This window comes from Drosophila eugracilis, unplaced genomic scaffold (assembly GCF_018153835.1).
Source record: "Drosophila eugracilis isolate 14026-0451.02 unplaced genomic scaffold, ASM1815383v1 contig_367, whole genome shotgun sequence".
In the NCBI taxonomy this organism is placed as follows: Eukaryota; Metazoa; Arthropoda; class Insecta; order Diptera; family Drosophilidae; genus Drosophila; species Drosophila eugracilis.
Window position 1 is genome coordinate 4,443,035 of NW_024573224.1, and position 26,849 is coordinate 4,469,883.

Consider the following 26,849-nt stretch of genomic DNA (forward strand, 5'->3'; position numbering starts at 1 on the left):
TAAACAAATGTAAAACTCAAATATGTTTTTGTTCTATTATTTTATATATATGAAAATTTATATTAATTTACACAACGGCATATTAATATATAAATTAATTAAAATTGATTTGCGCCTTTAAAGTATACTGGTATTCAAAATTAAAGCAATGACATGGTTTTCATTAAAAATGGTTCAGCTTTTTGAAAATGCGCGCCCAAAACACTGAAAAAGATATACTCGATGCTCAGATTTAACAAACTTGTTTTTTATATTTTGTACAGCAATCTGTTTATAAATATTGATGAAGAAAAATTAAACATTATTATATAGATAGTTATATATTTACGTTAACATATGAGTTAAGGTTTTATTATTATTATATACTTTTGTCTTGAGGACATAATTTTGTCTAGTGTAACTAGTTCGATTACACGTGCAACGCCGACACCTACCAACACTGGTGCATGCAACCCTGAGCCGCCGAAGCGAGTGGCCAGCGACAACAAGCCCTATGCTTATCGATAGGCGATAGCACAAATTGCATACCTGAGACCGACGCGGTCTGTGTGTCGCGGATAGGAAAATAGGAAATTATAAATAGAAACGGGCAGTGCCGATGCCCCAAAAGCCCCCCAATTGCCAGCTGCCACAAACGGCGAGGATACCAAGTGCTACCAAGGTGAAAATCGGCGTGCGAAAATTATTGCAAAAATATTTGAGGCGAGAACGCCATTTACAAGCCGCGTTTGTACAGCGAGTGCGCGTGTAGTAGAGCCGGAGAGAGCCGCTTCGTGTATATGTACGTGAGTGTGTTTGTGTGCGGGAGAGCGAAAGAGCGCCGCCGCCAAAGCTGCCCAACACATACACGAATGTCAGACACTTCGCGGTCGGTCGGCAGAAACATTTATACGGGCGAAAAGTTACAAAAAATAATTTACCCACTTTCCAATGGCAAAAACGACGAAACTGTAAAAAATCGGTCCAGCGATTTGTGTGCAGAATATAGGAATAACCAGCGATAAAACGTGCTAATCCGGGGCATAAAACTGGTACTGCCATTATCTCGCTTTTTTTAATTGCTTTTGTTTATTTTTTGTATAGGACACAGTATAATTTTTCTTTTGCGCTGCGCGCGTGTGTGTGTTTGTGTGATTTGGCCACTCGCTGGTTTCTATGTATGTGCCCGTATCGCCAAACAGAGTTGCCGCTTCCCGTGTTAATCATAAAAAACACATTGCTAAAACATTTAAACAAATCTCTTAAAATGGGTTAAAGTATTGCAAGATAACGGTAGAAAGCAAAAAGATACTGTAAACAATTAAATAAACAGAATATTCCGATAGTGCGTGAACTTTTGTGTGTGTTTTAACCATCATGGCAACCCTGTTTAATTGCAGTCTGTCTGTATATGTTCGCATGTTGTTTGTGCGAAGTGTGCTGTCTTTACGAAAGAAAAGTGCTATATTTTCATTGGATTAATCCATTCTCGTAAAACTGAACAATCAGAATACTTACTACAACGGACCCCGAAAATCGAACAGTGATTTTGCGTAACAATTTCAGGGGCCACATGCAACTGTGCGCTTGATTTTTCGGCGGTAAACACTCACACTCGTACCCTCGCTCCCGTTTCCTGCGCCAGTGTGCGTGTGTCTCGCTGGCTCCGCGTGCCTGTGTGTGTGTATGTACGTGCGTGCGAACGTATCGAAAAAAATGGTGCAAAAATATGAAAAAGCATAACTAAGCAAATATGTTGTTGTAAAATTCCATTCGCAGGATATGCAAAATGCGAAGTAGTCCGGACGTGGAGTGCCACTGAGTGCCGGTTCCGTCTGCGGGAAAGTTAATAAAACGGATCAACTGCCATCGAAAAATTTATAGGAAGAGAAGAAGAAAAGAAAAGAACAGAACTGAAAAAAAACAAGAACCATAAAACACTGGCAAAAAGTATTTTAGTCAACGTCGTTGTGAGAGGAGTTTCTTTGAGGGAGTGGAGTGCCCGTGGATAACCGGAAGGAAGCGGTGAACACAGGAGGAGGAGCAGCAGGACTTCCGCTCCGAGAAATTGGTGTCCACCTCGGAACTATCGCTATTGTTCTAGCCGGCAACATACCAGCCTAACAACAACATGTATCCCTCACCGGTGCGCCACCCTGCCGCCGGGGTAAGTTCACCCGCGATGGGGACCAACCTCTGACCCTTAAATCCGTGCTAATTGTGTTTCTGTCTCTCTCTCCCCATTACGCGCCATGTACCACCCACTCATCATCTATTGAACACGCGCCCACTCACTTACATCCGAATAGGGACCACCACCTCAGGGTCCAATTAAATTCACCATCGCCGACACATTGGAGCGTATCAAGGAGGAGTTTAACTTCCTGCAGGCGCAGTACCACAGGCAAGTATCTCCACAGAAGACTCCACAGTGAAGGCTGACTAAGAGAAAAAAGCCTTCGCATTATTATTATATTGTAATTTAATATGATTTATTTGATTATCATGATGAATCCAAAAATCCCCGCAACCTACATAGTCAGCATAGATAAATAATTTTAAAATGATACAGAGTCTTCCTTACTATAATTATATGGATATCGAAATCAGTATTAAAACATTATAGATTCAATTAAATGAGGTCGCTTATAAATCCCAAACAAATTTAACTCCAGTGGCAATATAATATATATTTTATTTTTATGTCGGATTAGTTAATTATCAAACCGCGTTTAAATTATTTATGCCCAAAATTGTATTAGTACTTTAGAATTAGGCAAATTTTTTGAACACAGGTATTTGTTATTTTTCTGAACGACTGTTTTAATGGAATAACAAATGCCATTAAGAGTTATTTCGTAGAATTTGAAGACTAATCAAGTTGAGGTTAAATGAAACCTATTAGAACCTTCTACAATAACATGCCCTAAAGAAATCACATTTTAAAGCCTTCGCTGTACCGCCATCGTATGGGAATGTGTGCATGTGTGAGTGTGGATGCTGCGTCTGCGTTTTGCGAAAAGTAAAACAAAAAGCTGAGCAAACCGGTTTGGCGCGCCATATGCGCCACTGTCATAGGATTAACCTGCGCCGCCGCCACCGTCGCCTCAGCCGCAACTTCACGCTCCACAATCGCCGCTTCCTTGCGTTCTCAAATTCAGTTCGCTTCCGTCGCCCAACTAATTTGCCCGTTGATCACTTTTCCTGTGAATTCCAGCATCAAATTGGAGTGCGAGAAGCTGTCGAACGAGAAGACGGAGATGCAGCGCCATTATGTTATGGTAAGTCGTCATGATCTGCAAATTATCGAGAACCCTCAACTAATGCCTTGCCTTGGTATGCTCCTGATTTATCCACAGTACTATGAGATGTCCTATGGCCTTAACGTGGAGATGCACAAACAGACGGAGATCGCCAAACGGCTGAACACACTGATCAACCAGCTACTTCCATTCCTTCAGGCCGACCACCAGCAGCAAGTGCTGCAAGCGGTGGAGCGGGCGAAGCAAGTGACCATGCAGGAGCTCAACCTGATCATTGGGGTAAGTGGATCGAGGACGGATATTGGATCCCGCGGCAACAGCAGCAGCAAAACGGTTGAATCATTCTCAGCTAGAGTCGAGTAGGAACGCAGAGGATTGGGAACGCAGTTGCCACTTTGAGAAGGCCTTAAAACTCTCCTTACTAGGGTTCCTATGTCTGGAATTCTTTTATCTACAAAGTGGCAACCGCGTATTGGGGATATCGTTTTAGTTTAGTTTATTCTTTGGAATTTGATTTGAGTTTGTTCTTCTACTTCCTAATTTGTTATGATTTTGCATTCGACCAATCCAATCTAAACATCATTGTGCAGCATCAGCAGCAACATGGAATTCAGCAACTTTTAGTAAGTTTGTTTCGTTGCAAGTTATTTTTCTTATTGTTTGTTTACTGTTGCCGTCTGCCGCTGCATCCGCCGAATGTGCCACTGCCACAACTACTACAGCTACAGTACCTCACTCCCTATTGTTACTTCTCTGATTGTCCATATTTATATATTGTTTTTTAATATCGCTTAAAAATGCCGCCACATTGTTGTTGCTGTTCTTATTAACCCCATATGGTCTTTGCTTAAGAAGCTTTAGATATGGAAATGGTGTTTTAAAATTTCTGAAAATTATTATTAGACAAGTCGAACCCTTTCCACACTGACTTCGGATTATACCTATTGTTTTGAATCTTAAAATCATAAAAACATTTTTAGATTAAACTAGATGACTGGAAATGTCAAACTTCTCAGAAATTCTAATTAGCAAAAGCCAAATCTAAATTAAATTGTTTTTGCTTAGATAAAATATAATTTACAATAATTTTTAGATATTTGTTTAATGATTATTGGCAAGTGATAACTAGCCAAAAAAAAATACGCGTCAGGGCAAACACCATTTAGTGTTGATATTGTTGTTGTGTTTACACACATACACACATTCCAAAGCTTTCATTTTCTCACTAAGCACGATGTTCATTTTGAGAACCTACGACGTCCACACCCGATTTCATACGATCTCATGGTTCCATTGCAGCAACAGATCCACGCCCAGCAGGTGCCTGGCGGACCACCACAGCCGATGGGTGCACTGAATCCATTTGGCGCCCTGGGCGCCAGCATGGGCCTGCCACACGGACCGCAGGGTCTGCTGAACAAACCGCCCGAACACCACAGGCCGGATATCAAACCCACGGGTCTAGAGGGGCCAGCCGCCGCCGAGGAGCGATTGGTGAGTAGCCACCAGTGGTAGATCATATATATTCTGCATATTTCGAGCTCATTTTTTATGCTGATTTTGCAGCGCAATTCGGTTTCTCCGGCTGATCGTGAGAAGTACCGCACACGCTCGCCGCTGGACATCGAGAACGACTCGAAGCGTCGAAAAGATGAGAAACTGCAAGTGAGTATCGAGCTTCTTTTGGTGTTAGCATTATACACTGGTAGTATCATCCATCATCGCGTTGCCATAACCGATAACTGTCATCACATCTGAGCTGTTGCTGTCTCTCAACTCACCAAAAAAAAAATATTAATAATAATACCTCGTAGACTATCTATCCATTGTTGTTGTCTAATTCTGCTAACACTCTCCCCAAAATCATGCTAAACAATAAACATATTGCTAATATCTAAGACAAAAACAATACCTAACATACCTGTGCCTTTTCCGGTTTTCACTTTCTAATTAGTTAGGTTTGGATAAAAAAGTTTCTAACATTTTAGTTATTAGCTTAAAACCATGTATTATGATCTGAAAAACACTAGAAATAACCAAATTCTTTCAATACAATTTTTTATAAAACAACTTTTTGCCGGTTGAAGTAATTAGAAGTAACTTCAAAATAAGTAACTAACATGATTGACTTGAATTTGTAGCATTGTTATACATTATTTGCTTGAAATGAGAAAAACATTTAAACTTTGCTTTGTACAACATTAAATACTTTTCTTATAAAAGATTTCTAAAGTTTAGTTTTTTATTTTTCCACAATTAGATTAAGTGAAAACCAGAACTCCTGAATAATTAGTTACTAACTTTTGCTATTGTGGTTGTGTAATTGTTGTTGTTCGTTGTGGGTTTTTGTATGAATTTTGATTTATATTGTTTTTGTATTTTTTTCAAAATTATTTTCAGGAGGATGAAGGCGAGAAAAGCGATCAAGATTTAGTCGTAGATGTTGCAAATGAAATGGTGAGTTGAGTGTCGGCCCAGATTCAATGCAACCATCCCAAAATCTCCCAAAAACCAAAACCACACCTTGCTATTTTTATTGCCCGTTTTAAAATTAATACTAAATGTATGTGTGTGCTTTACAGGAATCCCACTCACCGCGCCCCAATGGCGAGCACGTATCAATGGAGGTGCGTGATCGAGAAAGTTTGAATGGCGAGCGCCTGGAGAAACCCAGTAGTAGTGGCATCAAGCAGGAACGACCGCCCTCACGCTCCGGCTCCAGTTCGTCACGTTCCACACCCAGCCTCAAGACAAAAGATGTAAGCGTAGTTTATATTTGCACCTAGAAGTATCAAACCTAATTGAATTTTGACCATTTAGATGGAAAAGCCGGGTACACCGGGCGCCAAGGCACGCACACCAACACCGAACGCCGCTGCTCCGGCGCCAGGTGTTAATCCTAAACAAATGATGCCGCAGGGACCACCGCCAGCCGGATATCCGGGTGCACCGTATCAGCGACCGGCCGATCCCTACCAGCGTCCACCGTCGGATCCAGGCTATGGACGACCGCCACCAATGCCGTATGATCCGCATACGCATGTGCGAACCAATGGCATTCCACATCCCTCGGCCCTGACGGGTGGAAAGCCGTAAGTTTTATTGTTTTATCAAGAAACATCTCTTATCACTTTAGAACAATTAGGAAATTTTTAAGGCTTAAGACTTTTATTTTCATGAGAAGTAGAGCTCTCAGATTCTAAAAACCTAGACAATTAACTAGCCGCATCACTGAACTTAAAAGAAAAGTAAAGTTAATCTTATCAGTTGCCTAAGAGAATTTGCAAAATGTCATGTAAATAAAACCGGATGTAAAATGTATGAAGATTATCACAGTCAAGCACAGTTTCTTAATATGACTCTTTCAACATACGTGGCAAGCTTAGCTCAATTTAATTCAGAATTTGCTTAACTCTTTGCTCAAAATGTAAAGAAAATTATATAATTTACATAAAGATCCACCATCGAAAAAAAAAGTAAATATAAAAAAAAATTGAAAATTCAAATCACTATGTCGAACATAGCAATGCGGTTCTCACTAGCCAAGCTATAAAATCAAAAAAATATAGATTTCTCTAAAAAAATATCTGTATTACCTGAGTGAGAAGTAACTGAATTAATACCTCTTACCCGTTGCAGTGCATACTCTTTCCATATGAACGGCGAGGGTAGCCTACAACCGGTGCCGTTCCCGCCGGATGCGCTGGTGGGCGTTGGAATTCCTCGACACGCCCGTCAGATCAACACACTGTCGCACGGAGAGGTCGTCTGCGCGGTAACCATCTCCAATCCCACAAAATACGTTTACACGGGCGGCAAGGGCTGCGTCAAAGTGTGGGACATCTCGCAACCGGGCAACAAAAATCCTGTCAGCCAGCTGGATTGCCTGCAGCGCGACAACTACATCCGTTCGGTGAAGCTACTACCCGACGGACGTACGCTGATCGTTGGTGGTGAGGCGTCTAACCTGTCTATCTGGGACTTGGCCAGTCCGACGCCTCGCATCAAAGCGGAACTAACCTCAGCGGCGCCTGCATGCTATGCCCTGGCAATTAGCCCCGATTCGAAGGTGTGCTTCTCGTGCTGCAGTGACGGCAACATCGCCGTGTGGGACCTGCACAACGAGATCCTGGTACGTCAGTTCCAGGGGCACACGGACGGCGCCTCATGCATCGACATTAGTCCGGACGGCTCAAGGCTGTGGACGGGCGGTTTAGACAACACGGTACGCTCCTGGGATCTGCGCGAGGGTCGCCAGCTGCAACAGCACGACTTCAGCTCTCAAATATTCTCGCTCGGCTACTGCCCCACAGGTATAGAGTAAATAATATTGAATATTTTAAACAATTATAACAATATTAATATCTATTAGGCGACTGGCTGGCTGTGGGAATGGAGAACTCGCATGTAGAGGTGTTGCACGCATCGAAACCGGACAAGTATCAACTGCATCTGCACGAGAGCTGCGTTCTGTCGCTGCGCTTTGCCGCTTGCGGCAAATGGTTCGTTTCCACCGGCAAAGACAACCTGCTTAACGCATGGCGAACACCCTACGGTGCCAGCATATTCCAGGTGAGTTGTGTTTATCTTAAATCAAATGAGTTCGAAATTCCAATGGTTCATATATTTCAGTCGAAGGAAACATCATCCGTACTTAGCTGCGACATATCAACTGACGACAAGTATATTGTGACGGGTTCGGGCGATAAGAAGGCTACTGTCTACGAAGTTATTTATTAAATCCACACAAACCAAGCAGTTTTTCATTTTGTAATAAGCTCGTATAGTTTTTATTACAACAAAAACAATTAACTACAACAAACAAAATGTTCGAAATCATGCAAGTAACAACAGAAAAGAAAACAACCAGCAGCATCAGCAGTTAAAACAACAGCAACACCAACAACAAGAAAAGGCGGCAGTAGCAACGCATCAAAAAGCGAAGCAAAAAATGAAAATTCTATAATATATATACAAAAAAGGAAAAACTAAAATTTTAAGCGTACTTGTAGCTACTAAGCCTAAGCTAAGTCCAATAAATAAAAACAAACCAAGTTGAACACACACAAATTGCAAGTAAAAAGTAAAAAAGTAAAAAATGAGAACCAGAGCGAAATAAAATGATAATGATAATGCATGCGAGCAACAGAACCGAGTATGTTGTAAAATTGAAATGAAACCAGAAAACCAGAAACAGTCGGCGATACCTACCTACGTTCATCTTAACATAACAAATAGAAGAATAAGTGGAATAGTCATTGCAATTGCAGGAGCGTTGAGATTATGATTACCAGCTGAGCAAAAAGAGTTAAAACGATGCGAGTGCTTTTAGTTGTTTTATGTGTGAACGGTTTTTGTAATTTTGCTGATTGGCCGACCATTCAGTCAGCCAGCGAATGCAACAACAAATATAATTTTAAGTTGTCAGTTTCCTTACCTCCCAACACACCCGCTTACACACACACATACAAAAAACACATTTGCATAAAAGAAGGTATATATATATATATATACATATATATATATAACTATAAATGAATATACTTAGTAAGCATTTTAGTTAAGAGAGTTTTACATTATAAATTAAACACGGAAACTTTTGAAACACTCACTCGCATTGGGGGTCAGATAGCGCGCAGAGCATTCGGCTTTTGCTTTTTGTATGTAATTTGAAAATATGTAATGAGAAATGAGTAATTAATTGTGTGAATCAAACTCAACTCTTCAGAACCAACTGTAAAATCCTATATTTTGAGCAGCTAAGCCCAACAAAAGCCGCATCAACAACAAAAACCGAACAGTAGAACACAGCTAAATTGTTTAGTGTTTAGAGTATATATGAAAACGAATCGATTTATATATATTTACAATTATATATATAATGCGACCGGCGAAATTGTAATAAGCAAGAGATAGAGTGCAGCACACGCTTCGATTTTTAATTTTACAAATATTATTATTATTGTGGTTATATATGTATATAATTATATTATAAATAATTGAAGCAAAACGAAAAAATAAAAAATTATATGTAATCGAAAGTAAATCTTCACCGTAGTCTATTAAAACACATCTGTGGTATAGACGCTTCGCTGACGCGGCAACGGCGCACCTTGCTGGCGGGACATTTTCGAGTGCAACTCCCGTAATCCCTCGCATTGGCGTCCAGAAATCTGCCGGAACTTGTCGATGGCAATAGGCAGCAAGTTGTCCACCAGGAAAATCTTGTTCTTCATCACAAAGTTGGGCTACAAAGAGATACGTTTAAATTGTATAAAATCCAATATTTCATTTTATTTTTAACTTACATCCACGGCCATATCGCTGGGCGGCTTCAGCGAATGCTGGGCAATAAATAGTTCTTTTAGCAAAAGTTCGAGACTCTGCAGCAAGGTTTCGCATTTCGCTAGGCAGCCACAGTACTCAGTGAGCTGTAGGAAATGCCTGATAAAAACCACCGTCGACTGGGTGAGATTTATCCAGGTGTCGCCCGTGGCCTGAGACCGTACATCGATGCCCAAGGCATCCAGCTCCAGGAGTAGGCGTTTCAGATTCGATTTCGTTTGCAGGTTGTACGGCTGCCAGCTCTCCTCAGTTCGTCCTACGGAGTCCAGCAGCCTCTCCTTCGACTGATCGATCAAAGACTCAAGCGTAGTGCGTAGGAGTCCTTCTAAATGATAACTAATATCCAGTCCAATCTCTGTAAGTTTCGTCGATGGCTTTCGGACTTTTTCCACACATTTGGCGACCGACTCTAGGGAGGTTCCCTTGGTTAGATAGTGTTTAATCAGTTGGCTTGCGAAGTATTGCAGCTCAGCATTGCACCACACCACGAGAGCTTAAAGAATAATTTATTAACATACCAGCTTCTTTCTAGCCCGAAAAATGAGTGTAGCTCACCACTAACGCACGCTGGTTGCTTCTCAAAAGCCGTAAGGAAATCGCAGGCCACCTGTGTGAGATCACAAAAGAATAACTCCGAAATATCGGCATTATTCCTGCGCGCTTCCCTTTGCGCAACCCGCAAACTGACGGCGCAAACCTTCAGAAGGGTGGCACTTGCTTGCCGGTAGCGTCCCATCTCCACGAGGATCTTCAATGGTCGTTTTGCGGCCCGCAGACCAATTTGTAAATTACGATTGTGACTGTTGGACAACTCTTTAAGCAACACATTAATTAGCTTCAGTTCCTGCTGCTTAACCTTGCTTTCAATTGCGTCCGCCTGCGGAACCTTCTTTCTGTTCTCTCCACGCATGAAGTCCTGGGTACGCTTGATCAACTCCTGGGCGTCCTCGAAATGTCGCTGGGCCACAAGGGTTTGAATCTCCTCGCTAGCCGTGCTTAACCACTCGGGCGTCTCATCCTCTAGAGACTTGGGCTCTCCAGGACTCTGAGGAGTGCTGTCCTTCTCTGGCGTAGAAGCTTTTGACTGCTGTTTGGTTCGAGCTGGGGGTTGTGGCGCCTGGCCCTTTTTAGGTTTCTTTTGCTGGTCAAAGCGAAAGGCTTCTTCAAGCTTTTCGATCCACTCGGTTTTTCCTGCTGCAGTAATGCTTTGGTAAATCTTGGAACCATCTGGTGTGATAATATTAATAGCATTTTTAACACCATCCAAGTCTTTGATGTTGATTACGGCTATTTTCCTGGGATCATACTCGGTAAGAAATTCCAAGCGCCTTTAAGAAATTATAGGTTTGGTTAGTTTTTGGTGTATATAAAATATGGAAAGCCTTACTTATCGCTCTTTACTTTACAGACAATTAGCACATCGTTGAAGAGGAAAAAGAAGACCTGTAATCTAGGCCTATAATCATTGCCATCCAACTCAATCAGTGCTCCTTCGTTGAGGAAGGTCTTGCCCTCGAGATTGCCATTAAATCCCTGCACCATTTCCTTCACCGCCCTGGTGGCATGACTATTTTCTACATCCTCAGTCGCCATTGTATTCTCTGCCCCCAAACTTTCAGCTTTTAGGTGGCTTGAGGTTTTTGCATCAGTCATGGTGGCTAATATGTTGCGCTGCTCAATCAGAATGTGAGACAGTTGGTACATTTCCGACTCGAGATCTGCAAAGCCAATATATTAATATTAGCGAAAAGATATGGCTTTAAGAGGCGTAACCTACGTGATATCTCCTTGGCCGTCTGTATAAATTCCATGTAGTTCTTTTTGCATGTTTGCTTGAGTGTTGCGGCCGTTGTTTCGTTGTAAGCCTCGATTTCCTTTTTCCGCTGCTGCAAATCGCTGCCACCCACACATTCTCGCGTTAGGTCTTTGGTATCTGCAAAACATAAATTTTTTTTCCGACCTTCGAAAACTGAATATTTCAAAGAAAACTCACATTTCTCAACGCTAAATTTGGAATCGTCGAACTCCTTCATGTTTGCAATGTAAACTGCAGCTGACGCAGAACCATTCGGAACGAATCGAGGAATATGGTGTATTCAAAAGTAAGGTGGTGAATGTAGACGAAATGCAATATTCTCACTTCTCCTTAATGAATTGGTTTACAACCTAGCGTTCATTAGTCATTATCTATCCAAGCTTTTAAATTAAAATTTAAAAGATTTTCAAAATATATTACCAGAACCAAGATTTAAGATATGTATATGTACTGTCCACCTGTTGATTTTGCTCATTTTCAATAACGGCAAGTGAAAACATCTGAAACCGGTATAGATTCTTTTTCTTACTATAAGCATTCGCATGTTAGCGCAAATCCGCCTTCACCACCATACAATTGCACACACCGTGCGCTTTTTGTTTTGGTTGATGAGTAATCTTTGAGAAACTCCGTCATCCGTCATTCCTTCGCAATTAGAACTTGTAGTTGAAGAAATCCTTTAAAATGGACTGGTTATTCGGCAAGAAGATCAGCCCCGATGAGATGCTGCGCAAGAATCAGCGAGCACTGAACAAGGCGATGCGGGACTTGGATCGCGAGCGTATGAAAATGGAACAGCAGGAGAAGAAAATCATCGCAGATATTAAGAAGATGGCCAAGGAGGGCCAAATGGACGCCGTGAAGATCATGGCCAAGGATCTTGTCCGCACACGACGCTACGCCAAGAAATTCATGCTGATGAAGGCCAACATCCAGGCGGTGTCTCTTAAAATCCAGACTCTCAAGTCGCAGAACACAATGGCACAGGCCATGAAAGGTAAATATTGCACATTTAGGTGATTCATTAGCTTCTTATCTTAAAATTCCTCTTTTCAGGTGTAACGAAGGCCATGCAGAATATGAACCGCCAGCTGAATCTCCCACAAATTCAGAAGATCCTGCAAGACTTTGAGAAGCAGTCGGAAATGATGGACATGAAGGAAGAGATGATCAACGATGCTATCGATGATGCTATGGAGGATGAAGGAGATGAGGAAGAGACGGATGCTGTGGTGTCTCAAGTGCTGGATGAACTGGGCCTGCAACTGGGTGAACAATTGGGAGATCTTCCATCTGCTTCGGGCTCCCTTTCTATAGCTGGAGGAGCTGGTGCACAAAAAGCTCAAGCTGTGGCCGCTGGTGGAGTAGGTGGTGGTGGAGCTGCTGGTGGAGGCGGAGCTGGAGGTGGCGGTGGAGGTGGCTCAGGAGCTTCCGGTGGCAGTGGTGCCTCATCGCCCATGTCTGATGCCGATGCGGATTTGCAAGCGCGCCTGGATAAGCTGCGCAAGGATTAAGCTACTCCTAAGAACCACTGCCTGCCCATTTTATATAAGAGCCACCACCAGTTTGTATCCCCCAGAAAGCGAATGTTATATTAAAGAAGAGAATGCTTGTGATTTTCGTGCCCTGCGTGTTTGAAAAATCGATGAGTAATTACCATTTACAACCAAAAATGGGAAATACTGGGTAGTGCAGCAATTACCATACTTAGATACATTAAATTCGCAATACTTGTTACTTTAGAGATATGCAAAAATTCGGTATTTTAAAAGATTTAAACATTTCATCACTGACCTCAATTAAAATAAACGCATTTAGTTATTTAAAACTTCAGCTGTAAAAGATACCTTATCTGGATATAAAATAATATCTTTTGCAGGCGTCAAAGAATACCTAACAATAACACTTGTTTAAACAATAGTGATAAAATTTCGCCTTTTTTTTGAGTGACTTATTTGGACAGGTGATTTCAATAGATTCTGTTTATTGCTTTTTATATTTTCTTATTTTGAAAAACCACAAAATCAATCAATTTTCTTAAATAAATTACAAAATATTATTATTCCTGCATAGACTTCAGAATTTGCTAAGTGTCCTTTACAAGATACTGAAAAATATGTGTACCTCTTTCCTTAATTGGGTATACTTTATGTATCTTATCTGGGTGAAGAAAATTAACCTTTTCCATTACTAGTAACAAGCCTATATTTGTGGAGGAGTACAGATGAGGAATAAAGATAGCACTACACACAGAATCGGAATATGAGCATGAAATCTAGAAACCGCCGGCAAGGAATATCCGTTCCACTTCTCCGAACACCTGCTCGGCATCCGGACTGGCATCGATTCGTTTCACCTGACCGGCGCCCTCGAAAAACTTGATGATGGGCAGCGAGTCATTGTTGTAGGTTGAAATTCGCTTCTTGAGACTGTCCATGTTGTCGTCCGTCCGCCCGGAACCACTCTGTCCACGGCCAAGACATCGCTGCACGCACACATCCTCGCTGCAGTCGAAGAACAAAACGAACTGGAAGTCCACCTTTTCGGACATTTGGCGGTTCCAACCGTCCAAGTTATCCTGATTACGTGGAAAGCCATCGATGAGGAATCGCGACTTTCCTGAGGCCTTCATGGCGTTCTCCAGCAGCGAACACGTGACCTCCACGGGCACAATTTTGCCATTACGAATGTAATCTTCGATGAGGTTACCGAATTCGGAACCCTCCCGCGAACGCTCCTCACGCAAAAGATCTCCAGCCGAGAGATGAGTAAACTGGAAGCGATCTACTATTTTTGAGCACTGAGTTCCCTTTCCGGCACCTGGGCCTCCCAAAACGAAGACAACCTTTGGCTTCTCTACGCTCATGATTCCGATTTTGTAAGGTGGTTGCGTTTGATTACCGGGGGTGGTGGTTATGAACTTTTGGCTAGCCTTGGAATGTCGCAATTGCGGATGCGTCAGTGGTAGAGTTGACAATACGGCTCCTGGTGACCTGCAATCGATGGCTACCGCTCTCAATGCCGTTTGTGCCAAAGCCCGCCACATCGACGAGTGAACTATGGGCTAATTGAGTTGGGGTTTGTGTGTATATCGACAGTATTTTCCACTGGAAACGTAACACTCTGTGACGTCACGCACAAGCGCAGCTGTTCCGGCCAGCATGCCTTACCCAGCACTGGCGCCGATTTAAGCGGGAAAATGCACCGAATTGATTTGCATGACATTTTCTTCCGGTTATAAACTGATAACTATTAAGAAGTTATTTAACAATTTTTATTTCTGTTGTAAAATTATTTATAAAAGTTATTTTTAGTATAAACCATTAAAAAACATATTTTCTAAAAACTTTTTCATATTTTTTTTTTTAATGTAAAAGTTAACTTATGATGGATGACTTTTAATTTTCTTAACAAAAATGAAACAATTTGTTATGCACCCTTTAAGTAAGGCTATCAAATTAGCTGCGCTTGGTTGTTTTGTATTAAGTCTGCCACTAGTTGGTAGGGAATAATATGCTGAGAACCGGCCGCCATGTCCACCTCCTCGTCATCAACACCCACGATCACAGCGGGCACTGAAATGGGAACTCGGATTTAAAAAGTTATATTAAATTAATGGTAATTGAATATATACCCGCTACATTTGCCTTCAGGAAGACATGGCTCATCATGTTGGGCGTTACAATCCTTTGCTCCGATTCACCTCTCTGCTGATTGGGCATATACTGGGTGGCCACCTTGTTGAAGTACTCATCTACATTATTGGCAAACTCTTGGGCAAATTTGGTCTCTTCGGGTGACAGGCGTTTGTCGTCTGCCTCTCGACTCGCTTCCTGGTTCAGGATGTGCTGGGTAAAGTTTTCAATCTTTTGGAGGCGACAGCGCAGATAACTAGCCATTATATACCGCACCCTCTCTAGTTCCATAGAGTGCACCACAGCTCGGAAGTCGTTTTTGTCCAGGTCGCGCATCTGCTCCTCCATGTGGGCCACCTGAGAAACCATCAGTTCCAGCATATCTGTTTGACTCGGCAGGATTTCGGGTGCGCACATTTCGTTGATCCATGCCGTCTCTAGAATTTCTAAAACCTTTGAGAATGCTTAGTGGTTTAATGACAGCTTTAGGATCAGCTTACCTTCTGAGCGGTTATCTGTTCCATATCATCGTCATCCTCTTCCTCCAATCCTGCTCCATCGCTAACGTCGATTTCCAGTTGGGTTTCTGGCACATCTTCGATATCCGACATGGTTTTAGGTGTATTTGTTTATTTTGGTGACTTTTTGGCGCAATAGTTACGACTCACTGGGAATGTTTCAATACTACATTTGTACGTTTCGCAACACTGTGTTAGGTCTTTAATATGGTTTAGATATATGATATTTTATGTAACATTTGATAAATAACTAAAAAGCCACAATAATAAAAAATAAATTTAAAACTTTTTATTTAACTTTATATTAACCTGATAGTTACGTCCAGCGAATGGCAAACAATTCGTTTGCTACTCCCAGCGAATGTCAAATGGTAAAGCAGCACATGCGATGGCAGCCGCACAACAAACAGATTTCCAAAAGAATTTTCGCGTGATTGTAGAGAAGATCTTCAACCACTGGCAAAATCTTCGGCTGGCGGTGGAACATGGCATGGGCGGTCGCAATGGCCAACAGGTGGGTTCATACTAATTCATAAAAGAGGTACATTTCTAACCTAATCTCTATCAATTGCCAGGTGGCCATTGAAATCATGGACTACACCTATCAGTATTGTGTGTCCAATGAAAATATCACCCAAGGCGAGTTACAAGAAGTCCTTGAGGAACTGATGGACCAGGAGTTTAATACCCTCTGTGACGACGACTCCATTCCGGAGATCTGTCGGAATCTCCTTCGTTACAAGCTGCTGGCCCAGCAGAATCAATATCCACAAATAGAGGCAGAATTGAGTAAACTTCCTGCGGGCAAGGAGTGGTTACGTCCCGATGTCAAGATAACCTACACACCCGTAGATGGGGACTCCTCTTCCGATGAGGATATGGATGATGATGAGTCGGACGATGATGAAATGGGACAGAACGACGAAGACACTCCCAGCGGCAGTGGCAGGATGACGCGTTCGCAGACGCGCAAACAGCAGGCCGATGAATTCGTGGAGCCTGAAGAGGGCTGGACCACTGTGCGACGAAAATGACTTTCTTAGGGATTATTAAAAAGAAAGCTGTTAGTTTTTTAGTTGTAATATGCTGTATTTACTTCCTGGAGGTCCAGAAAACGTAGGGGTGCAATGGGAGCACGTGTCACAGGTTGGTGGAAGCTCCTGCAAAGGTTGCAGTTAACTGGTGAATCCTTCTTAAACCGGGGTTCTTCATTTTTCTTGCTTTTTTGCAATTGCGACCAGGACGTAAATTCTGTACCCTTGGGTAGAGCCAGCTTAGGATCGACCACTGAGGCGATAGAATCCACATTCACTGTCATCGAGAGATTTATAGCCGGGTAGATGAGAAAGGCAAAAAACCATGCGAAGACCAACACCAGAAAAGGCACAAATACAGCAAAATACTTGTCTGGCAGATAGGAATGCAATCCAAATTCCACGGGTAGCAAGGCCCACGCCACGTAGATGAAAAATAGGACCGTAAACAGCATATAGAAGGCGAATCCATAAACCGCTCTATGCGGAGTCGGAGCCGGACTGTGTTCCGGCATTATCGTTGCTCTCAGGGATCACTTTATCGTCAGTAGGATCACCGAACTGCTTGATGGTGTCTTGGCAGAGGAGCAGGCACTCGAAGAAGGAGGTGATGGCCGTGCGCAGATTCTTTACTTGATCAGCTTGGAAATGAACCACAAGGACATCGTCATCCAGACTCAAAGTTTTCTGTACGAAATTCCGGCGCGGTTCCTGGTCGACACTGAGCACTTTGAATGCAATCTCAGCTAATCGTGGAGTGTCAAACGGCACTCTTATTGTGCTAATAAATAAACTATTGTTTAATTTCAATTAATAAACTTATTTCATGACTAAACTTACGATTCATTTGGTTTATTAACAATTTGTGGCATTATAAAGTTTTTTAGCTAATGCACTCGCTCACATGTTAGTGAAAAACGTGAATGGCAAATAGACAAGAAGAAGCATTTACCGGTTGTTTACGTTCTAAACAGCTGTTTATCAATAAAAGTCAAATATTTAAAAATTTGAAGGTTCAGTAGAATTGGTTTTAATATAACAATCTTTAACTATAACATGAAAGAAAAAATGGAGTACTGTTAAACAGGTTTCCATCATATCGTGCAGGCTTTCCAAAAAAAAAAGTTTTATATTACGGAGAATCAAAGATTTTCGAATTCAATTAACTTGAGTTTAAGCTTTTTCTATAAGGTGGCAATTGAAACGTTGTGTTAACTTCTCCAGTAGTTTCTTTATTACAAAAATCAGCCCGATGTCAACGCTCCAAGAGGATCCCTCGATTTCATGGGTCCGGTTTACTTCTTGGGCCTGACGGCTCCCTTGGGGGCGGGCTTCTTGCCAACGGCCTTGGCACCTGGCTTTCCGGCAGTCTTACCCGCTGGCTTCTTGGCGGCGGCCTTAACCGGCTTCTTCTCCACAACCTTCTTGACGGGCTTGACCAAAGCTTCCCGCTGGCTCTTCAGCGCCTTGACGATCTTCTGCTCTTCGATAAGGAAGGCACGAACGATCCTTTCGCGCAGGCAGCTGTGGCACAGAACTCCTCCGTAGGTCCTGGAAACAGTCTTCAGACGCTTGGACATCCTAGGACGCTCACTGGGTCTGGAGGGTGTGATTCCATGAAGCTTCTCCTTGCACTGACCACAACGCGGCACAGTGGGGTTCTTCTTCACGTACTGGTACACCAAGCGGCCTCCGGGAGTACGCACACTGTAAACAAATACATAAAAAGACTTGTTGATCTAGTAGTTCTATTGGAATCTCGCTACTTACATGCGCCTCTTGTTGGAGCGTGTGTTGTACGACAGACGTCGCCTCAAAGTCAGTCGCTGGACCATTTTGTGTCTGCTAAATCATATTAAACACCCAGAAGAATTTCCATTTCCATAATATTCATAAAAGATATAGAAAGATACAAGCAGAGGATCATAAGTTAGTTGCCATTATGTAGAATAAATACTTCTGCAGCATTATCTAAGCTATATAAAAGCTTTTTGCACTCAAAATAATAATTACAATTAAAACACAAACCTCTCCGGAAATCAAAAGAAAGAAGAAGAGAAATGAGAGGTCGACTAAAAACGATTTTTATTGACTGCTATCGATATTATCTAATGATAGAGCTGTAGGTAATTTTTTCTAAATATTTATTGGTCAGAATATGTTTAATTATTAACCCACTTTGAAAATAATTTGGTGACTATAGTCAAAATAACTAATGATTTTAAATTTGTTTATTTTTAAAGTAGCCCTGAAGAGAGGTCACTTGTAGAATTGATCGATAGCCTGTTGCTTATAGGAAAATCCCATCTCTAGACATTCAACACGCGCTTGATTTTGTAAATAAACTTAGATTTTTAAGTAAAACATGAGTTTTTTAAAACCCAAGAGCCACATAGAGAAAGGCGATGTAGTGATACTGTACTTAAGTGTTAGTTCAATGCATGCCATTGAAGCGGTTCCGGAAATTATTAATAAAAAGGGCGAAACGATACCGCACATATTCCAGACAAATTATGGCTCTTTAAAAGTTGAAAGTGAGTTCGAAGTGCTTCGATTTTAAACCATTTCTAAATTAAATCTCTATTCCAGATATTATAGGCGTAGAGTATGGAAGTCGGGTGGAGCTCTCCAAGGGTTGGGCCCATGTCCTACAACCCACACCTGAGCTATGGACCCAAACTCTGCCACATCGCACGCAGATTATATATACCCCCGATATCAGTATGATAATCCATCAATTAGAAGTACGACCCGGTGCGGTGGTCATTGAATCGGGTACAGGATCAGGATCTCTTTCGCACTACTTTCTAAGAGCACTGAAACCCACTGGACACCTGCACACCTTCGATTTCCACGAAGCTCGAGCGGATCAGGCACGCGACGAGTTTCGTCGACATGGAATTGCCGACTTCGTCACCGTCTATCACCGAGATGTTTGCAATAAAGGCTTCGGTGAGGAACTGGATGGAAAAGCCGATGCGGTCTTCTTGGATCTGCCCGCACCCGATCTCGCTGTGCCGCACGCCTTCAAGGCGTTGAAACTGTCCGGTGAGTGGCCAACATCGCGTTGACAACTAGTTGTCAGCGCCCTTTTGCAGGCAATCCGGCAATCAGGCGGATATGTTAAGTTAGCAGTGATGGCAAGGTACATTTTGTCGTTTCCTTAGTTAGGTACAACATTCGGGCTAAAAAAGCTATCAAGATGAGGGTCATTAAATCATAAATTTCTTTTGTGAATTATTGTACCAATTTTACTTTTAGTTTTTATTTATGTTTTATGTTTTTTAAAAGAATTTTAAGTTATTTGTTCCTAGTTGAGAAAAGGGGTACTAAACCTATCGTAGTACCTCACCACTGTCGGTCAGTCAGTCAGTTATCCATCCAGTAAGCCAAAGATCCTGTCAGCTAGTCAGTCAGGCTGCCATTTCACCGTGTTTGACATTGAATGAGCCCGCTTTTGACACTTGATGCAGCCAAGGCAGTCTGACCGACCGGGCGAGTTTGTCATTAGGCGGATGGGAACTTCAATTGTTCAGCAGGTTTTGCACCGGACCTATGGCACTACTGTATTGGAACCACAAATAAAAAGTCAGGCAAATCATACCATAAAAAGTTAGGGAAAGCTGAAGTGGGGAATCAAGTTTGGGAAAAACTAAAAATTTCTATGTAGTCACATAGTAACACTAAAATAGAATTAATATTTTTATGATTTCAATTTAATTATGGATTATTTATAAATTTTGTAAACCTGATTTTCCCTTTCCCATTTTCGCCAGGTGGTCGTTTTTGTTCGTTTTCGCCCTGTATTGAGCAATCGCAGCGCTGTATCCAGCAGCTGACCAAGCTGGGCTTTAACGAGATTGTCTCCTTGGAGGTGTTGCAGCAAGAGAACGTGGTCAAGACCCGCACGCTACCCGTCATCGATCTGGAGTTCCTTAAATTGCCCAAAATCGATGAGACGACGACGGCAGCAAATGCCGAAGAAAGCAAAGCGCCCAAGGAGGTGAAGAAATATCTGACCTCTAGTAATCCCCAAACGCTACCCGGTCACACGGGATTCCTCACCTTCGCCACTTTACCACCGAATATACCCAAAGCATGATGAATAAAGTTGCATTTATTTTTATTTGACCTACAATCCACGGGCTTCATCATTCATCGTAGGAATATGAGTAGGAGAACTCCTCGAAAAACTTGCGTTCGTTGGTCCTTAAAAATCCGCAATGGTAGCATCGCTGCTGCTTCACTTGCTCGTGGGTCTTGCGATTCCAGGACTTTCTTTCCGGCGCCCAAGGAGTCCGTGGCTCTGGTATGGCTACTTCGGTCCGCTCCGGATTTCCACTGCAAGTGGGACAACGACCCACGACTGTTGGCTTGGGTAGCATTCCATAGATAAGAGGACCAGGCGGTTGTTTTCCGTAAATTGTTACGATTTCAGGGAGGCTGGAGTACGGGCGGGTGGAAAACAGCTTCTCTCGGTTGAGAAAACTGAAATAGTGAGTGCAAAAAGAAATGTTTAATGTTTTGAAGATGACTAAATGGATAAATGGTATATTTTTTTAAAATTTTAAATTTAAATTAAAATAGCTTCAAGGTGGCAACGTTTGTTAATTATTTAGATTTCAAAATATGTTGCTAAGAACGAAAAAAACATATTCTAATATTAGGAAAATTAGAAAGAATAGGGTTTATGAGTCTCTTTCTGTGTAATTTTTAAACCAGAAGTCTATTCACTTGGGTCTTGGCTCCAGCCAGAGGTTGTTGATGCGCTTGGTGCGCATGATATCGCCCAGTTTCTGAAGGAGCCTTAAGTTCTCCCTTTCGATCTGCTGCTGGCGCTCCCGCTCGACCTGCTGTTTCTTCCACTTCCGCTGTACGTGCTCGTGGGCGCGCGGCGAGTGAGTGTCAATGGCTGGGCGGGCGGACATGACCTTCTCGCGGTGCTGAGCATACCGCAGTTGCTCCCACGGCTGCTGCAGCAATTTGTCGCGTCGTGAGATCATCTTCGGTGGTTTTTCGTTGGGCAAGTGTTGATGGGCTAGTGGTTTTTAACTGTTTAATTCTCCTCGAAACACCTGTGTTTGCCACAACAAACAAACAAACTAGTTGGTGTGCGTCCATAACAACCTTGCCAGGACAACGGACACTCAACGAATGTTGCACCATCATGCTGGGATTAAGTTCAACAACCAAATAGCCGAACAGCCAAAGAACTCCAGAAAGAAAGATCCAGGCGGCGGCCGCTTTGCTCAGCTGTCCGCCGAGTTGTCCATCCGCGCAGAGTGACATCTCCAGTGACTCTTGACTTGCAAATTTGCAGGCCACTACCAGTGCGGTTGTTACATAATTCTGGGCTGCTTCTGCTGTTGCTGCTGCTTGTTAGGTCTTCAGTACCGGCGAACCAAGGATTTCTGTGTAGTAGCCGCTCGACGAAAAACACCGGACTTTGGTGTGGCGGCAAAAGTTCCTTTCTTCTTTTTCAGCCGCAACTGATGTTGCTGCTGCTCATATGTCAACCGGCAACAACATGCAACCGGCAACAACTGGTTGCTGCTGCTGCCGACGCCGTTCTAAATACTCCTCGTTTAGTGTTTTGATGGATGTTAAGTGCCAGCCACATATTGAATTCAATCATTTTGCATCGATTGGAAATGGGTTCTCGGTAGTCATTCAGTTTTTTTGTCTATATTTCTTTCAAAGTACTTGAAACTTGCTTTGATCTATAAACTCTTTTTCTGTTCCTTGCTTATTAGCTTACATTAGGGATTATAACTAAAACTATAGACTTAAATGTCTCCAAAAGTATTGATATATTATTAAACAAAAATACAAATAACCTGATATTTTGTAACAATCGAATCGAATTTGAATTTTCCACTGAGCTATCAGTTACCAATCTAAACACTGTTTGTTTTAACTATTGGATTCAATCATTTTGCATCGGTTGATGTGGGTTCCCAGTTTGTTGTTTTTCTTCTACGTGCCCCCTGCCATCTAACCAAACCACTTGCAATTCCCATCGATCCTGTCAAAAAAAACCAACTTAGAGCAATTGTTCTCGTTTGAAGTTGATTAGCCCCCCGTTGTTGCTTACAAAATGTGTCTATTGTGTTTGTGGTTGCAACGGCCAATAGTGGGTAATGCGTGAGTTGGCAGTATTGGGGAAATTAAAAGGTCCACGCCGCATTATTGGCCAGTTAATTGGAAGATCGGTAATTTGATACCGACAATGGCAACGTGTTGCTTATCACAGCTCGCCTTGTTAAATGCCGTTGTGCCCGGTCAGTTCATCCGGATTATCTTGTTTGATGAATCGACAACTGTAACGAATTTCCACCATTCAACTCCGGAGGGAGTCTTGTCTCATGGGTCGGCGCTTTTCACCTTTGGCCGAAATCGCTGAACCGACCGCTTGACTCGTCACTAAACACCTGCTTAGTTGTGCATAAATTTCATTTGGATATGATTATTTTTATTGAAAGTTTTTTTTTTTTTCCATTTTTGCAAAATGGCATATAATTGTGCCGGCCTGGCTCTGTGGTCCCGCTGACGGGTGTGTGTTGTGACTGTGTGTGTGTCTGTGTGTGTTACCAGGGTGCAGCCTTACACCCGCCAGCAATATGGCCAGTTTCTCACCTTTAGAAGCCGGCCCCAAAGTCTCCGATAGCGAGGGACGAGCGCAAAATTGATGGCAGCGAGTGCCGCTTTGTAAGTTGCCAAGTGGTGGTAATGTGGATACCCTTTAAGTGTATATAATTAAGTATACACATGTTTAAAACAATTATTGTAATTGATTTGTTTGTTAGTGAACTTTTAATTCAGGAAACATGACAAAAACTTAGCTGATACCTTTCTTATTTGCTAAGTCTTTTACAATATGTTGTTAAAACCTTCATTAAATGCTTCTTATTTGTATTCCATATAAAATAACACCTTCTCTACCACTTTTGCTATTAAATACTCTATTTAAAAGTATTTACATTCAAAGTTTTTTTAGGTCCATTAACCCATTTTTGCAATTGACCCGACAAACCTGGCTAAAATATAGTGGAACCCTTTTGTTTTGGTTAGCACTCGCATATCATACAAAGTGTATACAGAGAATACTGGGACCTGGGTCCTGTCCATTTATTACAACATGAGCCGGCAGAACAGCAACAACTGCGGAAAGTCAGTTGAAAACTGCGATTTGCTGTCAGCTAATAATAATAATTTCGATATTGAAAATACGTTTTCTTAGTTAGGTACGACACTAAACGATTTCGCCCAGTCGGTCGTCGGCGGTGCAGCAGTGCTAAAAGTCAGGCAGGCCATAGCCACAATACCAGCATCACCAACTTGCAAGTTGACCGTTGGTGGGGGCGTGCTATTTGCTGCCGCTGCTTCTTCCACTCCGTCTACCCTTTTTTTTTTTTGTTTCTTTGCGGACAGGTGGTGTGTGGTGTCGATGTTGGCCGGATCGTCGACTTTTGGCTCAGACTGTGTGTTGCCCATTGCCCATTGCCCGTTGGTGTTCAATATGAGCCACAATTGAGGCATTTAATCGAGCATCTCTTAACACGCCTTGGAATGTTGACTTATTATTGGCCCAGCCAGCCATTCGTACTGCCTCCCCATCATCCTCCCCATCCTTCGTATCTCCATCTTTTTGGTGGTGCCTGCAAAAGTATCTGCGGTTCGGGCACAGTCAGCCATCCAGAGTTGGCCAGCCGGAGAGTCTTGCGTCGGTGTCAGGAGTCTGTAGTTACCTCACAGTAAAAGCGTTTATCATCATTAGACTCAATCTAAAGACGTTTTCGGCCGGGGTTATCATGTTGATTATGTTGTGTGAAAACAAATTACATTTCTTCTCGCCCTCTCGGGTTTTAGCACCACTTGGTGGTTCTTTTTCCGCTGCTGGCTAATTACGTAGATGATCGCTGATTTCAATTGTGCTTATTGACAAACCAATTGGCCAATGCCAAAGATGAGGCTTTTCTTTTCTGGTTTGGTGAAAGGAAAGTCTTTTCGTAGAGCCGTGAGAAAAAACAAAAACGATGAAGTCCAACCAACAGCAGAAAATATTTCCAATTTGCTAATGGCAATAATTGTTTCTACATTTTTTTTTAGATTTTCTTCAAGTACTTGGCTATAATTTTTTCTTTTATTTTTTATTCTTTTTATTTTTGCTTCGCACAGCTGTGTTCTATATAGTTGCTGTTGTTGCAAGTGGCATTGCCTGCAGCTGCAACAACAACAGCAACATCGGCGGCAACAGCAACGGCAAGAATAACTGCTTTAGCAAGGTTAAGTTTGGCCCTGACTGCCTGATTGTAGTAGCTAACACAGAAAAGGTTTAAAAAAGGAACAAAATTGAAAGCTAAATAGGAAATAATTATATTTGTAAGATTAAATACAACTTATAGTTTATAAGAACATAAAGTTTTGTTTAAAATTAATATTTACATATATATAGTATAATTTAAATATAATCTTCTCTCTCAAAAATAACTTTGTAGGTTCCTCTAAACATTTTGTAGTCCAGTGTAGTTCATTTGTCGTGGCGTGGAAAACCGAAAACTCCAACTCCAGTAAACATTTTATGCACTTTTAAATGCAAAGCATTATTGTAGTTGCTCCGATAACGTTATAATTTTTTTTTCAACTTTGTTGTTTTAGATTTTTGCCACACACACAGGCAGTCAAGAAAAACAAAAGCAAACACAGAGGCACCAGGGTCAATGTCGCACCTTGACGCCACAGCCAATATATAGATTTTGAAGCCGATTTTTTTTTGTTTTTGTCACAATTTATTGCATTCGGGTTGGAGTCGAGCTGTGTTTGCCATTTTTATTTCTTATTTGTATTATTTTATTTACCTCAATCTGTGTGGCTTGGCCGTTTTATCTTGTCAACGCAATCGCCTATGAGTGTTTCTTTTTTAATTAATTAACAACAATCGCATGGGTGTCAATGACATGCCTATGTGGCATACTTAGCTCCCATGGAATCAGATTTTAATGTCCTCGGAATGTTGAAAGTGAGTGGAAGGAAGTCGGGGGGCAAAACCAAATGCTCCTTCTGTCTTGAAACCACAAAGCAAAACAAAAAAAAATGTGCACAAAAAGTTTCTCCCGGCAGAAAACAACTTTGAGCTATGCAGAAACTACAACTCAACAGGTATGCAATGCCAATCAATAAACTTTCGCACAGAGAAGCCGCGGGGAGTTCGATTCTCAAAGCTCCATGAGAACTAATTGAGCCATTTCGAGGTCTATGATAATCGTTTGTGATGCAGCAGCCAGCTGGAACCAACTAGCATCCAACCGAAGACAACGCCTTCACATTATCCAATACTCAGACTATGTCAACTTGAAAGTGCACAAGGAAAAAGATATCCCTACATAAATAAAACATTTTAAAGTGTAGGAATAATAAATTTATTAATCTAAAATGGAAGTAAAACAACGATTAAGTGATTAACTGAAAGTAGAGCAGAGTAGAGATTAAAACTTCATAACTTTAGTTTATTTTTATATAACTTTTTTTATCAGTGCGCAATAAAATTAAAGTTTTGTTTATGAATGGAATTATACGACGACATTTAGATGGCCAAAAGAGCAGCTCGGTCGGGGCAACGCAGCTGGAAATCGAGAGGCCGCCGACTCGGCTCAGATTCACAGACACTTCATCTAAATGTCAGGCCATATCTAGCGACACTCGCAACACTCGAATTCGCACTAGCTGGGGATCGGATTGGTCTTTGGGACTTGGACTTGGACATCTCCTGGTTTGCTGGCCTCTAGTCTCCGGTCTCCGGTTGTCGGCTCTCTTTGGCGGCTGCTTTGGCCAAATCAATTGAGCCGCCTTCCCCCATAAACGAGCCAAAACAAATGACTCCAAGTTGCCTCGAGAGGCTGCGACTGTGAGTGCTCTGCTCTGCTCTATGGGACCCGGGGCAGCTCAAGATCATTAGTATAATTTAAGTAAATTAAACGCAGCGATTAGGTTCGGGATACAGCGGTCTGGGTGAAATAAAATAAAACCAGAAAGGACAGACGGCAGGCGCAACCAAACGGCACCAAGTATTCCCCAATCGTCGTCGTTGTCGGCAAAATGCTTGTGTTTATTTAAATTTATTGTAACATTTTCGTTGGCGATTTCAATTTGTAAAACAAGCGAGCAAACAAGCTGTTAAAATATAATGATTGGCACCAATGGAGCCACAGAGCTGGAGAGTTTGGGTCCAAATCGGACTCCAAGATGTGGGTTAAACTGGC

At 42.1% G+C, this 26,849-nt stretch overlaps 11 protein-coding genes across 18 annotated transcripts; 4 read left to right on the plus strand and 7 right to left on the minus strand.

Moving 5' to 3' along the window:
• Positions 1 to 499: 499 nt before the first annotated feature.
• On the plus strand, positions 500 to 8,296 carry LOC108113593 (protein groucho). Of its 7 annotated transcripts, none has more exons than XM_017224238.2 (13): positions 500 to 661; positions 1,759 to 2,146; positions 2,289 to 2,383; positions 3,197 to 3,260; positions 3,339 to 3,521; positions 4,542 to 4,736; positions 4,809 to 4,907; positions 5,643 to 5,699; positions 5,825 to 6,001; positions 6,063 to 6,334; positions 6,882 to 7,555; positions 7,615 to 7,814; positions 7,875 to 8,296. In XM_017224238.2, the coding sequence occupies exons 2-13, from the start codon at positions 2,111 to 2,113 to the stop codon at positions 7,980 to 7,982; spliced, it is 2,160 nt and encodes a 719-aa protein (XP_017079727.1). In that variant the 5' UTR covers positions 500 to 661; positions 1,759 to 2,110; the 3' UTR covers positions 7,983 to 8,296. The 7 variants fall into 7 exon arrangements, with proteins under 7 accessions (XP_017079727.1, XP_017079731.1, XP_017079733.1 ...); XM_017224242.2 differs by having other exon boundaries at positions 4,548 to 4,736; XM_017224241.2 differs by lacking the exon at positions 500 to 661 and adding an exon at positions 695 to 781.
• A 647-nt stretch (positions 8,297 to 8,943) lies between these two features.
• Positions 8,944 to 11,672, minus strand: LOC108113594 (exocyst complex component 8). Its single transcript, XM_017224246.2, has 6 exons — positions 11,581 to 11,672; positions 11,365 to 11,520; positions 10,975 to 11,305; positions 10,143 to 10,915; positions 9,551 to 10,080; positions 8,944 to 9,490 (listed from the first exon to the last, which is right to left on the minus strand). The coding sequence occupies exons 1-6, from the start codon at positions 11,618 to 11,620 to the stop codon at positions 9,305 to 9,307; spliced, it is 2,016 nt and encodes a 671-aa protein (XP_017079735.1). The 5' UTR covers positions 11,621 to 11,672; the 3' UTR covers positions 8,944 to 9,304.
• Positions 11,673 to 11,975: 303 nt separating this feature from the next.
• On the plus strand, positions 11,976 to 13,019 carry LOC108113638 (charged multivesicular body protein 2a). The gene is made up of 2 exons (XM_017224307.2): positions 11,976 to 12,400; positions 12,460 to 13,019. The coding sequence occupies exons 1-2, from the start codon at positions 12,088 to 12,090 to the stop codon at positions 12,915 to 12,917; spliced, it is 771 nt and encodes a 256-aa protein (XP_017079796.1). The 5' UTR covers positions 11,976 to 12,087; the 3' UTR covers positions 12,918 to 13,019.
• Positions 13,020 to 13,374: 355 nt separating this feature from the next.
• LOC108113639 (UMP-CMP kinase) lies at positions 13,375 to 14,537 on the minus strand. Its single transcript, XM_017224308.2, has one exon. The coding sequence runs from the start codon at positions 14,447 to 14,449 to the stop codon at positions 13,679 to 13,681; it is 771 nt and encodes a 256-aa protein (XP_017079797.2). The 5' UTR covers positions 14,450 to 14,537; the 3' UTR covers positions 13,375 to 13,678.
• Positions 14,538 to 14,747: 210 nt separating this feature from the next.
• LOC108113609 (DNA replication complex GINS protein SLD5) lies at positions 14,748 to 15,755 on the minus strand. Of its 2 annotated transcripts, none has more exons than XM_017224267.2 (3): positions 15,539 to 15,755; positions 15,038 to 15,491; positions 14,748 to 14,978 (listed from the first exon to the last, which is right to left on the minus strand). In XM_017224267.2, exons 1-3 carry the CDS (start codon positions 15,647 to 15,649, stop codon positions 14,857 to 14,859), a joined length of 687 nt encoding a protein of 228 aa, XP_017079756.1. In that variant the 5' UTR covers positions 15,650 to 15,755; the 3' UTR covers positions 14,748 to 14,856. The 2 variants fall into 2 exon arrangements, with proteins under 2 accessions (XP_017079756.1, XP_017079758.1); XM_017224269.2 differs by having other exon boundaries at positions 15,038 to 15,475; positions 15,539 to 15,587.
• A 52-nt stretch (positions 15,756 to 15,807) lies between these two features.
• LOC108113610 (pre-rRNA-processing protein TSR2 homolog) lies at positions 15,808 to 16,638 on the plus strand. The gene is made up of 2 exons (XM_017224270.2): positions 15,808 to 16,070; positions 16,132 to 16,638. The coding sequence occupies exons 1-2, from the start codon at positions 15,918 to 15,920 to the stop codon at positions 16,588 to 16,590; spliced, it is 612 nt and encodes a 203-aa protein (XP_017079759.1). The 5' UTR covers positions 15,808 to 15,917; the 3' UTR covers positions 16,591 to 16,638.
• LOC108113613 (phosphatidylinositol N-acetylglucosaminyltransferase subunit P) lies at positions 16,621 to 17,105 on the minus strand. The gene has a single exon (XM_017224273.2). It carries the CDS (start codon positions 17,103 to 17,105, stop codon positions 16,629 to 16,631), a length of 477 nt encoding a protein of 158 aa, XP_017079762.2. The 3' UTR covers positions 16,621 to 16,628.
• Positions 17,071 to 17,553, minus strand: LOC108113614. The gene is made up of 2 exons (XM_017224274.2): positions 17,431 to 17,553; positions 17,071 to 17,371 (listed from the first exon to the last, which is right to left on the minus strand). The coding sequence occupies exons 1-2, from the start codon at positions 17,460 to 17,462 to the stop codon at positions 17,071 to 17,073; spliced, it is 333 nt and encodes a 110-aa protein (XP_017079763.1). The 5' UTR covers positions 17,463 to 17,553.
• Positions 17,554 to 17,801: 248 nt separating this feature from the next.
• On the minus strand, positions 17,802 to 18,484 carry LOC108113612 (60S ribosomal protein L34). Its single transcript, XM_017224272.2, has 2 exons — positions 18,361 to 18,484; positions 17,802 to 18,297 (listed from the first exon to the last, which is right to left on the minus strand). Exons 1-2 carry the CDS (start codon positions 18,423 to 18,425, stop codon positions 17,886 to 17,888), a joined length of 477 nt encoding a protein of 158 aa, XP_017079761.1. The 5' UTR covers positions 18,426 to 18,484; the 3' UTR covers positions 17,802 to 17,885.
• Positions 18,485 to 18,892: 408 nt separating this feature from the next.
• Positions 18,893 to 20,728, plus strand: LOC108113608 (tRNA (adenine(58)-N(1))-methyltransferase catalytic subunit TRMT61A). Its single transcript, XM_017224266.2, has 3 exons — positions 18,893 to 19,124; positions 19,180 to 19,638; positions 20,367 to 20,728. The coding sequence occupies exons 1-3, from the start codon at positions 18,956 to 18,958 to the stop codon at positions 20,690 to 20,692; spliced, it is 954 nt and encodes a 317-aa protein (XP_017079755.2). The 5' UTR covers positions 18,893 to 18,955; the 3' UTR covers positions 20,693 to 20,728.
• LOC108113611 lies at positions 20,697 to 21,618 on the minus strand. Its single transcript, XM_017224271.1, has 2 exons — positions 21,325 to 21,618; positions 20,697 to 21,078 (listed from the first exon to the last, which is right to left on the minus strand). The coding sequence occupies exons 1-2, from the start codon at positions 21,591 to 21,593 to the stop codon at positions 20,742 to 20,744; spliced, it is 606 nt and encodes a 201-aa protein (XP_017079760.1). The 5' UTR covers positions 21,594 to 21,618; the 3' UTR covers positions 20,697 to 20,741.
• Positions 21,619 to 26,849: the final 5,231 nt, after the last annotated feature.

What these genes read in the sequence shown, in the direction of transcription:
- LOC108113609 (XM_017224267.2), bottom strand. Translation starts at nt 15,649, where the DNA reads ATGTCGGATATCGAAGATGTGCCAGAAACCCAACTGGAAATCGACGTT. An exon ending in AACAGATAACCGCTCAGAAG is followed by an intron (nt 15,492 to 15,538) that starts GTAAGCTGATCC and finishes GCATTCTCAAAG; the next exon opens with GTTTTAGAAATTCTAGAGAC. An exon ending in CCTGAAGGCAAATGTAGCGG is followed by an intron (nt 14,979 to 15,037) that starts GTATATATTCAA and finishes TTCCCATTTCAG; the next exon opens with TGCCCGCTGTGATCGTGGGT.
- LOC108113611 (XM_017224271.1), bottom strand. Translation starts at nt 21,593, where the DNA reads ATGATCTCACGACGCGACAAATTGCTGCAGCAGCCGTGGGAGCAACTG. An exon ending in TGGCTGGAGCCAAGACCCAA is followed by an intron (nt 21,079 to 21,324) that starts GTGAATAGACTT and finishes TCACTATTTCAG; the next exon opens with TTTTCTCAACCGAGAGAAGC.
- LOC108113613 (XM_017224273.2), bottom strand. Translation starts at nt 17,105, where the DNA reads ATGCCGGAACACAGTCCGGCTCCGACTCCGCATAGAGCGGTTTATGGA.
- LOC108113638 (XM_017224307.2), top strand. Translation starts at nt 12,088, where the DNA reads ATGGACTGGTTATTCGGCAAGAAGATCAGCCCCGATGAGATGCTGCGC. An exon ending in AATGGCACAGGCCATGAAAG is followed by an intron (nt 12,401 to 12,459) that starts GTAAATATTGCA and finishes TCCTCTTTTCAG; the next exon opens with GTGTAACGAAGGCCATGCAG.
- LOC108113639 (XM_017224308.2), bottom strand. Translation starts at nt 14,449, where the DNA reads ATGTGGCGGGCTTTGGCACAAACGGCATTGAGAGCGGTAGCCATCGAT.
- LOC108113614 (XM_017224274.2), bottom strand. Translation starts at nt 17,462, where the DNA reads ATGCCACAAATTGTTAATAAACCAAATGAATC. An exon ending in GTTAATAAACCAAATGAATC is followed by an intron (nt 17,372 to 17,430) that starts GTAAGTTTAGTC and finishes TTTATTTATTAG; the next exon opens with CACAATAAGAGTGCCGTTTG.
- LOC108113610 (XM_017224270.2), top strand. Translation starts at nt 15,918, where the DNA reads ATGTCAAATGGTAAAGCAGCACATGCGATGGCAGCCGCACAACAAACA. An exon ending in GCGGTCGCAATGGCCAACAG is followed by an intron (nt 16,071 to 16,131) that starts GTGGGTTCATAC and finishes ATCAATTGCCAG; the next exon opens with GTGGCCATTGAAATCATGGA.
- LOC108113612 (XM_017224272.2), bottom strand. Translation starts at nt 18,425, where the DNA reads ATGGTCCAGCGACTGACTTTGAGGCGACGTCTGTCGTACAACACACGC. An exon ending in CGCTCCAACAAGAGGCGCAT is followed by an intron (nt 18,298 to 18,360) that starts GTAAGTAGCGAG and finishes ATTTGTTTACAG; the next exon opens with TGTGCGTACTCCCGGAGGCC.
- LOC108113608 (XM_017224266.2), top strand. Translation starts at nt 18,956, where the DNA reads ATGAGTTTTTTAAAACCCAAGAGCCACATAGAGAAAGGCGATGTAGTG. An exon ending in TGGCTCTTTAAAAGTTGAAA is followed by an intron (nt 19,125 to 19,179) that starts GTGAGTTCGAAG and finishes TCTCTATTCCAG; the next exon opens with ATATTATAGGCGTAGAGTAT. An exon ending in CAAGGCGTTGAAACTGTCCG is followed by an intron (nt 19,639 to 20,366) that starts GTGAGTGGCCAA and finishes CATTTTCGCCAG; the next exon opens with GTGGTCGTTTTTGTTCGTTT.
- LOC108113594 (XM_017224246.2), bottom strand. Translation starts at nt 11,620, where the DNA reads ATGAAGGAGTTCGACGATTCCAAATTTAGCGTTGAGAAAT. An exon ending in TGTAAAGTAAAGAGCGATAA is followed by an intron (nt 10,916 to 10,974) that starts GTAAGGCTTTCC and finishes AATTTCTTAAAG; the next exon opens with GCGCTTGGAATTTCTTACCG. An exon ending in GCAACCAGCGTGCGTTAGTG is followed by an intron (nt 10,081 to 10,142) that starts GTGAGCTACACT and finishes TTATTCTTTAAG; the next exon opens with CTCTCGTGGTGTGGTGCAAT.
- LOC108113593 (XM_017224238.2), top strand. Translation starts at nt 2,111, where the DNA reads ATGTATCCCTCACCGGTGCGCCACCCTGCCGCCGGG. An exon ending in AGCTCAACCTGATCATTGGG is followed by an intron (nt 3,522 to 4,541) that starts GTAAGTGGATCG and finishes GTTCCATTGCAG; the next exon opens with CAACAGATCCACGCCCAGCA. An exon ending in GCCCTGACGGGTGGAAAGCC is followed by an intron (nt 6,335 to 6,881) that starts GTAAGTTTTATT and finishes TACCCGTTGCAG; the next exon opens with TGCATACTCTTTCCATATGA.